General features: G+C 33.4%; 1 protein-coding gene across 2 annotated transcripts; it reads right to left on the bottom strand.

Moving 5' to 3' along the window:
* Positions 1–2,515: 2,515 nt before the first annotated feature.
* Positions 2,516–7,562, bottom strand: LOC146903804 (pentatricopeptide repeat-containing protein At4g21880, mitochondrial-like). Of its 2 annotated transcripts, XM_085728116.1 has the most exons (13): positions 6,798–7,562; positions 6,541–6,717; positions 6,356–6,420; positions 5,952–6,059; positions 5,645–5,758; positions 4,751–4,855; positions 4,533–4,637; positions 4,279–4,443; positions 4,073–4,200; positions 3,922–3,997; positions 3,394–3,468; positions 3,068–3,276; positions 2,516–2,986 (listed from the first exon to the last, which is right to left on the bottom strand). In XM_085728116.1, exons 1-13 carry the CDS (start codon positions 7,510–7,512, stop codon positions 2,842–2,844), a joined length of 2,187 nt encoding a protein of 728 aa, XP_085584242.1. In that variant the 5' UTR covers positions 7,513–7,562; the 3' UTR covers positions 2,516–2,841. The 2 variants fall into 2 exon arrangements, with proteins under 2 accessions (XP_085584242.1, XP_085584243.1); XM_085728117.1 differs by lacking the exon at positions 4,751–4,855.
* Between the last annotated feature and the right edge of the window lie 3,682 nt (positions 7,563–11,244).

The following is an 11,244-nucleotide window of genomic DNA, read 5'->3' as shown; positions in this document are numbered from 1 at the left end:
GAAACCTCTTTAAACACATGATAGTTATGCTCAAACCATTTTTGGTACTCTTGTTTTATCATTATGAGTTTTAAAAACAAAAGAAAAGTATGAAAATTTTGTTTCAGTTCAATGCCTTCCAAGAAGGAAGACTTAGAAACTTACAAATTTCTATTTTGTATCATTAATGTAAAAATAAATTTCAGAAGAGAAATTACTATCTAAAAAGAAATAAGAATTTTCCTAAACCCAAAACTACATATATCATAAGTGCTTTAAGGATAAAAGGGCGATGAGAAGTTAAATCCTTCATAATTTGACGAAAGTAAACACCCAAAGAAAATATTCTTTTAGAAATAAGAATTTTATTGTATTTTGACAATAATTGTTCTGTCATCTAGTACTCATTTAGTTAGACCAGTTAACTAGGAAGTTAATTACTGAAAGCGAGAGCATAGGCTACAAATAATAGGAAGAAGAGAGTAGCGGGGAATCAATTGATATTCACTAGGAAATACGTCATGGCAAATCATCGTGGTTAGGATTGCAGAAGCTCGGTAATCTCTTGATTATGCGATGAAGATTGGTGTAATATATTACACTCCAATCACACACGGACACGATTCAGACACCGATTCAGCACTGATATCCTGCCAAAAAATCATAGGATTGTACAGTGTACAAGTAATCTTGTTATCTTGACAACAACTAATTTCTGTAGAAGCCAAATGATCGTTCTCCTGCCGAACTTAATATCTATACTAGTTCTAAATTACACTAAATATATGCTGATAACTTGATATACATTGAGAGTCAAGAATATTGTCTCTTGCTTGTTTGAAGACACAACGATGAATTATCGGTAATATGGTTTGGCCATGTGAGGAGAATTGATTAGATGGAGGATAGTATGATAAATAGATGTGGAGAAGGACTATGAATGACTCTTGGGAGAAATTATTTTAAAAGGCCTTATTCAGAATCTGTCTCTTGGTGAAAACATGGTATTTAATGGAACAAAATGATGTCATTTGATCTATGTAGCTAATCTCATAGGAAAAGTGCTTTGTTGTTATTGTACAATTTAAGTTAGAATTTATTTGTAGTTTCATTACTACATTTTGATTTGTTTATCCATCTCATTTCATATATCCTTTTCCATGCAATGTTGTTTTAGTTTCTATTGTTTTTATCATGATTATTTGATATGTTTCCATTTGCCAACAACTTAAATTTAACCTTGAAGCCGGAGACACTATCACTCACATTTAATTATTTGTCAACGCTAATTTTTGCTATTCTTGTTTGCCAAATTTTGAATGGAAGAGTATTTTGGAGGAGGGAGACATTTTTGCATCACATCGTAGAGCATCATGTGAAGTTCTTGGATATTTAGCTCGATTTGGAAATGATAACTTCACTGCTAGAATGGCAAGTTCTTAAGTCTGCTTCTCAAACTGCATGTTAATTCCACTGAACTGTGATGACCTAAAACAAATTTTTTTCTTCTTCCACACTCACATATAGCTTCTTATGTTTGGTCTGTGTTATTTAGTGCTTTCATTTCTGATTTTTTTTTTCCCCATCTTTGATGGTGATCTAAATGGAGCAACTGATTCCTACTTTGCTGGATCAATTGCTTTGGCACTTGGCTGCATTCATCGCAGGGTCACTGGTCAATAGCAATTCATCAATTTGTCAAACCAAGATATCTTCCTTCCACTCAGAATTACTGATAATTGTTAATTTGTCTGTTTTGTATCTCAAATTCTTATTTAGTTATAAAGGATATGTGTTTGACTAGTTTAAGAGAAGATAATATATTATGTCGAGTTTTATATTTTAGAGTATGTACCAAGTACCAACCAAGGATGATGAAGTGGGGGTTTTTAAATTAAAAAAATTTGGTAAGAAAGAAGAGATATACAAAGAGAGGAGGATAAGAAATCCTTCACAAGAATAAATATTCAATGAAGCTTGTTGAGAATCACAATTACACACAAGAGAATATTATATATTGTAGTAGTATAATAGTTTTAACAACCGTCTTCAAGCTCATATGCACCTAGCTCTTTACATATATAACCAATTCGAGGACATCTCAACTCATTGTTGGAGACATCTGTCTAGTCTGCAGATCTGGTCTATGCATGGGCTTCTTTTACACATAAATGTCTTATTCGACTCACTTCTACATGAATCCAAACACAAATCACTCATTCAACTCATTTTTAGTAACAATCAATTTTACAAAGTCAATTCACTCAAAATTAAATTTTATCACAGGAGAATCAAACATAATTTGATGATTTGTACCGTGGGCACCAAAAAAACAATTACGTGCATTACCTTGACCATGTGAATATTTTTTGAGTTTATGACAAAATTGCTTAAAGTTTGTGAACTATTGATTTATGCAATATATTACTATCCATTTTTGAATGAATTTTTTTACAACTTTATTGCTACAAAAAACTGTGTTGCTTTTACCAAGCTTTTATCATAAGAAAATATAAAATAATAGACAACAAAGAAATTTGTGGTAAAAACAATATAATTAACAAATTGTCGAACTCAAACTCAACATCATACTTCATAAATAGCAAAATAAAGAAAATCCACCAACATAAAACAAATCTTATTATAAATCCAACAACCAAAATAATCCCAGAAGGATAAAGAAGCCTAAAAAATAAAAGAAAAACGAGTTAAGTGGATCGACCCGCCCTGCCTCGTGCCTGCCCCATTTTTTCATCAAGCAGGGCGAACCAACTATGGAAGCAAGCTCAAAACTTCGACTCAACCCGCTAAAAATAGCAGGCTAAACGGGCCGGGCTGGCAGGTTGGATCCGTTTTGCCACCCTACGTATCGGATACTTGTACATCATCCATTTTGCCGAAGCTGTCCTTCAGAGCGGAAACAACATGAGAGAAATAACTTGGAATTCGATCGAGGAAATTGTCAGCAGATCTGTGATCTCCCGAGGCCAAAAGTGCGTGATACATTCTACAACCATAAAGTAACATCATAAGGAGAAGGAAAATATTATAAAAGAAGGAAAAAATAATATAAAGGATACAAGCCCACCTCACGTAGCTATCTCCGAAACCAAAAAGTGCATATTTTTTCCAAACCAAATTAGCATTGTTCAGATCTCTTGATATGGCACAAACAGATAGGAGCCTATTAGGATATTCTATTGAAGGAACAAGGCCAACCTCTTTTTTTATTAGATCCAGCAAGTCCAATCCAAATTGCAAATGTGTGGACCCATATTTCAAAATTAGATCAAAGGCCTATACATACATGAGACCAGTATGTCATGCTTCATACAGGCAGAAATATTAAACCAAAAAAATGTAATTCTTATAATCGTGAATCCTTATTCAAGTCATAAGGAAACAAAAACTTACTTCATCTTGAAAATGTTTTATTCTCTGGGCTGCTATAAAATTTAATTGTTCGGGAGAAGCTGCTACACTTGAACACTGAAAAGTTTAATGGTTATGCATGTAAAACTCAAAACGCATGGGGTTGCCACACTAACCTTTAGGTTTGATTCGCCTCCACTAATAATTGTATATTGAATGCAATAGAAATGACCAACAAATCCCCTTCAGGATACTATGAGTTATTGCACAACCACACCAAGCGTATCTCCTAACAGTATTTTATAGATTTATGGTTCCAGCAATTCACTCATGCATTAAAGAATGAATTGATGGATGATTTCGAGTAAGAGAATCAGGGAGAATTATGTTGTTAATGTAACAAAATTCTTTTTTCTGTGTGTGTCCAAATTAATACCCAAATGTCAAGCATTTATAGTGCATTATCTGACCCTTCACATGAGAGAAAACACCCCTATAACTTGAATCATTGATATGGTTCATTAAACACCCCTTTGCCCAAAGTTATGATCATTGGAAATAATAACTTACTCTAAAAAGATTCTCTCTCTTGAATGCATCACTTTCGAAATGATCCTTGAGTTGTTTACACATTTCAATGGCATAACTGCGAAATATACAATGAACATAAACAAATGGCAGAATAAAATCATACTTTAATATTGGGAAAAAATATTCATACCTTAAATTTTTGTATTGAACCGAGTACCGAAGAACCATTTCGCAACCTTGAACCCAATCTTCGCCACTCAACTCCGTGCATAGGAGAAGACCCCTCTCCAACTCGCCGTGTAAATTGCATAACACATCCTAAGAGTGTACAATGATTGATGAGTTTTAAGGTTTAAAGTGGAAGGTATACAAATTAATAATAATCTAAAACCTTACCATGACACATAAAACAGCTTTAGGGTTCAAAGTTTGTCCAGCTTTCTTGATTTCCTCCAACAAAACAAGTGCCTCGGACAATTTCCCGTGCGATGCAAGAGATGAGACAAGCATGCTTTTAATTTCAATTAACCACTTCACTGGTATGCGTTGATCTAGAACAACCTGTAATGTTAAGGACAACATGCTATGTCCTTTACAAGGTCACTCCGAAAGAGAAACTGTAGAAGGACAGCATATATATTTGCACATACCTGTTTTGCTTTCTCAAATTCACCGTAAGCTGCATATGCATGAATAAGGGCTACAAAAACTTCTTCTGCGAAGTGGATTACAGATTGTTCCATCTCTTCATAATACTACAAGTAAATATTCTAATTAGCAATTTGATGATATATTGAAAGAAAGCTTTTTACTACAATGATATCTTTTGAAAGCATACATTAAAAAAAAAAAAAAAGGTAAAACTTACATCTTTCATCACTACACTAAAGTGTACCGAAAGCCAGTAAATCTTTCCATTTCTCTCGAAATCGTAATGGCGATGGCGACTTAAGATGGAATAGATTTGATCAACCTTGATTTTCAATAGAAAATGAAACAAGACAAATAAGAAAGAATGCTTCACTTAAATGTTAACCCATAGTTACTTCACTATTTATGTCATTTCCCGAAATTACAGAAATGGGAAAAAGGAATCATACATTTCATTATGCAAGTGTAAAAGTTTTAGGGGAGCCTTGGAGCAACGGTAAAGTTGTAGTCACGTGACTGAAATGTAATAAGTTCAAGTCTTAAAACAGCCTCTTGTTTAAAAAAAAAATATATGGTAAAAGGCTGTATACAATACACCAAATGGCGTGACCCCTTCTTGGTCCCTACATATGCTGGAGCATATTTTAAAGAATATCTTACATGACATATTGTGCGAAGAAATACAACAACAACAACAATCAAGCCTTAAGTGGAGTGGGTTACATTGATCAAATTAAGCCATAGTGTTTTATCATAAACATATCTGGATCCAACTCGTTAACCTCTAAATCTTTCCTAACAATTCTTATAGTTTTTCTAGGTCTTTCTCTACCTCTTATGATCGCACCCTCCTCCATCTGATCTACTCTTTGTACTATAACATCTTCGAGTCTTTTCTCTACATGTTCAAACCACCTTAGCCTATTTTCTACCATCTTTTTTACTATAGGTGCTACCCCAAATCTCTCTCTAATGGTGTCATTCATAATCATATCCTGTCTAGTCTTACCACTCATCCAACGAAACATATTGTGCGAAGAAATGGATTAGAATATAATTCAAAGAAAGAAAAAAAAAACAGGGAAGCGGCTCTACGTAAGATATATAGTACCTGAAAATCTTGATTAGTTTCTGAACAAGTCTCTAATACAGATTGCATTTCCTGACTGGAGGGCATAAAGCCTGCTTCACACATTTTATCAACAACATAAATAGCTGCATCCACCTGCATAAGTTAAAAAGAAAAAATGAAATGCAGTTTTGAAAAATGATAGTAACATAAAACAGAGAGAAGATAGAATTTGATCTAAAGAGAGCAAACGTCTTGTTATAGTTTTCCTTCTCATGGATGACTTTATGACAATTATCTATTTATGTGATAACCATAATATGAGAATGAATAAAGGAGAAAATTATACCTTGTTCTTACCATAGCAATACAAAAGTAGCTTTTCATACGTAGAGGATGCAAGTGAAATTTCGATCGGACCATGCAAATTCTCAATCTCTTTTATGAGATGCTCAACCTTGAAATTACCAAAAAATTATATAAGAAAATTGCTAAGAAAAAAAATTGTAACATACAACTATTGTAAGAAAAAATTATGGTTTTAGTATCGCTTTCTTGCTGGCAGTCAAGGCAAAATCGACGGTGAAATATTTTAAATGAATAAATTGCAAAACTTGTTTTATGATGGGATATGCTAAATTTTGTAAAATCGATTGAAAATTGTAGATAAGCGCGCATAACTGCCTTGCAGTATCACATCACATATCATCAAGGGTGTTTACGTACAATAAGCATTCATGATAAGTTCGTCACCTCTAAATTTGGAATGCTAAATGCATAAGTTTCAATGTAGTTTGAAATATCATCCAGATGATCAGCTGCACTTGGACATTTTGGAGAATAACAGCATTTGTAATGTTTCTAATCTTTGAAAACTGAAATTCTAAAGGTAACCAATCAAGAAACAGATCAAAAACACAATAACATAATAATGGTACCGTAATAAAATCGAAATAGCAACTTTTCTGCCTCGGATTTCAACTGTAGCCTTCCTAATGATTTGAATATATTTGGTATAAATATGAAAGAAGCAAATTTTAGAATGTCTGTATTTTTGAACACATCCGAAATCTGTTCCTTGCGGTCACTTTCACAAAGAGCCAAAAAGTAGCTTTCTGCAACAAGATTGAATACATACAAATAAGTTGTTTTCATTAAGATAAGCATCTTGGATAAAAACAGATTAATTAGCTACCTCGTAAACCAGGTATGCTTCCGCTAGTAATATATTCACAAGCATCGCGGATCATGGCCTCGTCATTAACCCTTATCCACATCAACATGTCATAATATCCCAATCGTGAAATTGATTTTGATTTGTGATTATGATCTTTAATCAATTTAGAGAAAAATTGAAATTCTCCAACATCTCCCATGTCAATTATATACTTGAGAACTGGACCGTATGTTTCTTCTAGTAGTTCTAGTTGAACTGGCATTGACTGCAAAAGATGACGAATCAAATTCAATTGTTGTAGCGAAATGCATTTATCTCCGGTCGACCTAGCCTTCTCTATCAACAGTTTCACTAATCTATCAAACCCCGCCAACCCTATTGACGAACCATGCACGTGAATCATACGAACAAGAGTGGTTAGCCCTAAGTATTCTAAAAGAAATTCGAAACGTTGTTGTTGTTGCTCATCAATGGTACCCTCTATACCAAGCCACGGTTTTATCCACGATTGTTTCCTTGTTAGTAACTCTTGTCTCATTGAAGCGTCGTCCTGAAGCTTCCTAACCAAAGGAGCATCATGGAGTTTGCGGGATAAGGGGATAGGGTTCAATGAAAACGATGATGTTTTGTGAATGTTGTGCAAATCAGAACTGAAATGATAGCTAATAACCTGTAGTTTTTGAAGGGAAAAGGATCTGCACTGCAAGGAGCGAAGCAAGGTAGTCGCTATCATGATCCAGTTCGTGCGTATGCTGAATTGGAATCGCCGTCAAAAAATTTGGGATCTACTTTGAGGTCTTGGTCTTGTTGTGGTGATATATCTCTATATATAAATCTTACTTGTCTATTTTACCCTTATCTTTATGACCTAATTCCAATTTTATTCATAAAAATAAACCCTAGCTATCGGTTTGCTCATGCTTCCAATCCACAACTTTTAAAGTCACGGTATTGAGGTTTTTTACCTAAAACCTCTCAAACTACTTAAATTCTTCAACAAACATCCCATACTACTTGATGTGAGCCAGCCTTAAGTATTTCACTCCATAATACCTATCAAGCCCACCCATATTGGACAAAATATGATCTGAAATGTGTTAATAAGTGGGACAATCCTCACTTTACAAACCAATTTTGTAAGGATGGGTTAGGGTCCAACCCAATTTCTAAGAATACACATGTCTCTATCACCAATCATCAAATATAACAAATTTATACAAAGACCTTGTACTACAAAGTTTTTTAAATTACACTACATTTATGTTTGTAGGCGATAGTTAGGGTAGACGTCCTGCATGTGGTCTATGGTAGACCATCTTTATTCATTGCTAGATCAAGTAGTCCTCTTAGATACCATCGTTTGTCCATACCATATCTATCCTCACCCCTATCTCTATCGTCGTCTTCGATCCTCCCGTGGACCCCACTTCACCTTAATTTTTAATATTTATCATATTTCAAGTCCTCTTAGATACCATCGTTTGTCCATACCATATCTATCCTCACCCCTATCTCTATCGTCGTCTTCGATCCTCCCGTGGACCCCACTTCACCTTAATTTTTAATATTTATCATATTTCATCGTTTTATAAAGAATACAAAGGTTATTGTTTTTTTTTTTGGAATAAAAAAGTTATTGTTATTTACCAAAAATAAAAATTATAAATAAAGCAAAATAATTATGATTCTATCCAAAAAAAACAAATCTATCGGTTATCTAATTATTTAATGGAAATAAAAAACAATGTTTTAGAACTTAGATCGGCTGGTCAAACCTGTATAAACATGTGTTGCACTTGAATGAATTTTATTTTTTGATTTCCAAAAAATTGGCAAAGACAAGGATCAGAGATTTGTTTCAAAACTTACCACTCGACTGAGCTGGTGATAACGTCTATAACTTATATATAATTAATGTTTTTTTTTTTTACAAACTATATTTAATGCTTATATTTAGAAACACAATAGCCAATTATTGTAACTCACACCATAACGTATTATGAATTGATAATTAGTCTATGTACAATTACAATCACTGAGAATTTTGTCCTCGCCTAATTTTCAAAAACAAATTACTCTTTATTAAGCTCACATTGATGTGGATCATGTCATGCCATAATCTCTAAAAATAAAGGTTGGCTAAAGAGGAATGATATGTGCACAACCAAATTGTACAACCAACAACTCATTTGCTATTTTTAAATATATTTTACTTGGTTTCGATTTCTGTGCTCCTCCTCACAAACTAATAGGTTGTTGCATTGTTTGTCAAATTTTAGTTGTAGAAATAACATAGATCGGTCATGTATTTTCCTGTTTAGTTTCACTAAAATTTAAAACAAACATGTTCATAGTTATTCACGAATCGATCAAATAGAAATCTAGTTATACCATGGAATTTTTTACTTAGATGATGACAGCTTCTAGAGTGGGGAAGTGTCATACATTGGTCATGGTAGACTCTTGTTAACAGTTAGATTAAATTGACTCTAAAAACGTTATTATTATGTGTCCTCTGAACTACATACTCTTCCATCATGTTCAACCATATGTTGCTTTCAATAGTATTTGTTGTATGCATTATATATTCACCAACTAATCATGTTAGTTTTGGCTGGGAAAAACAACAAAATGCATCCAACCCATGCCCCCCCCCCCCCCCCCCGGTAATGACCCTAGCATTTTCATGATCCCAGTTCCATAACCCAGCAAAAAATAGTCAAAATGTTAAAAATACCTCCATTTGAGGGTCTATAGGCTCTCCAGTGTTTTGTCAAAAATTGTTTTTGGTCCCTGCAAAATTTTTTGTTTTTTAAAATAGTCCCTGACCTCATTTTTGTGATGATTTGCATACGTGGCACATGATGACTGAACCCATTTTATAGTTTTTGGTCCCTGCAAAATATTTTCTTTTTTAAAAAGGTCCCTGCAAAATATTTTGTTTTTGAAAATAGTCCCTCCAGAGACTATTTTAAAAAACAAAAAAATTTGCAGGGATCAAAAACAATTTTTTTTACAGGGACTAAAACCAAAACGAGACATATTTGCAGGGACTAAAACCATATTTTAGCCTTAATTTTATTATTAGAAAAAATGTCTTTTATAGATGAGGAGTGATATTCGGACAACCAAAATCAAACAACTTTAATGACAACCTTTTTTCCTCTCTTTTTATTGGACAATAACAATAGAGAGAAAGAAAAAAAAAAGTACAATGAGAGTATGAGAGAGAAAGTTGTCACAAAAAATTGTTTAAAAGTGTTTGTTCAAATATTATTTCTCTTTATAGATATGCATCATATTAAATCTTTTTCTTTGTTTTCTAACTTAAACAAAGGTAACAACATTATTAGGATAATAAGGCATCCTCAACGCATTCTAAAAAAAATAATTTTTTTATTAAGTATTTAATTGATATTGTGTTTGACCTACCTTCTCCTTAAAAATGTAGAGAAGTAGAAGAAAAAATAAAAGTCGCGTCAAACAGTACCTAAGAACAAGTGAAGTCAAAGAATTAAGTGAAAGATGAAGAAGTGTAACATTGATTAAAAAACTAGGGGAATGTATTTGGTTGAAAATAGCCAAACAACTTTTGGACCATAACCCTTGGAATGTATTTTGTTGGTCTTAGGTGTGTTACAAAGTGTAGAGACCTTGGCTGCTAGTTTGACTTATAGTGAGTTTTTTATGATGTATTTTGTTGGTCTTCCGTGTGTTACAAATTGTAGAGACCTTGACTTATAGTGAGTTTTTTATGATGGATGGCATTTTTATTTTTTCGATCGTTGCAATTTAATTTCATTTTTATTCTTCTTAGAGACATAAGGAGTGAAAGCAACCAAATCTCATAGAAGTTGTTGCCTCAACGGAGTCTTAGGGACTACTTCTACATCCATAATTAGATATTTTTTTCACAGCCTTTTCATGAATTTTGTTACGCTGAGTTAAGGTGTGGCCAATGATTTTGTCATTGTTGCAAAAACTAGGCAATTTTTTATACACCACTTGAAATTTTTTGTCTTAATTCTATCATGCTCAAATTAGATTTTAAAGTCATTGTGAATCTTGCTCTCAAAGGAACCTCTCCAAATATCTTTCTTCAACCACTCCTTAAACACGTCTTGCACATCCTTTGAGATTGGACGACATCAATGTCTCATATTTATCGCGACCTGAATTATTGTGTAAATGTTTTGGTGAAAATGGGACGTGATGGCGATCCCACTAGGTTTATGTTGGATATTGTGCCTCTTGGTTTCCTGTTTAGTTCCTTAGCTCGCTTTTTACTCAGAAGTTCTATGTTAAGGACCTGTTTGTTTATCTTCTATAGTGAAATAATCCAACCTGAGACTCAAATGAGCAAAGCCAAATGCAAAGAAATCAAACCAAATACATATTGAAAAATCAACATTTTCTGTCATAGAATAAACGTAACACGATAAGGCCATGCCGCAGTTCAAATATG

This window comes from Medicago sativa, chromosome 7 (genome assembly GCF_051527215.1).
Source record: "Medicago sativa cultivar Bolivia chromosome 7, Bolivia_mono, whole genome shotgun sequence".
Classification (NCBI taxonomy): domain Eukaryota; kingdom Viridiplantae; phylum Streptophyta; class Magnoliopsida; order Fabales; family Fabaceae; genus Medicago; species Medicago sativa.
Note: the sequence above shows the minus strand (reverse complement) of the source record. Positions and strands in the feature narration are given on the sequence as shown.

Bases quoted from the DNA above. Each gene is read 5' to 3' on its own strand.
- LOC146903804 (XM_085728116.1), bottom strand. From the start codon at position 7,512: ATGATAGCGACTACCTTGCTTCGCTCCTTGCAGTGCAGATCCTTTTCC. The intron at 4,444-4,532 runs GTATGTGCAAAT...TTAACATTACAG, and splicing joins AATTTGAGAAAGCAAAACAG to GTTGTTCTAGATCAACGCAT. The intron at 4,201-4,278 runs GTAAGGTTTTAG...GTACACTCTTAG, and splicing joins AAGCTGTTTTATGTGTCATG to GATGTGTTATGCAATTTACA.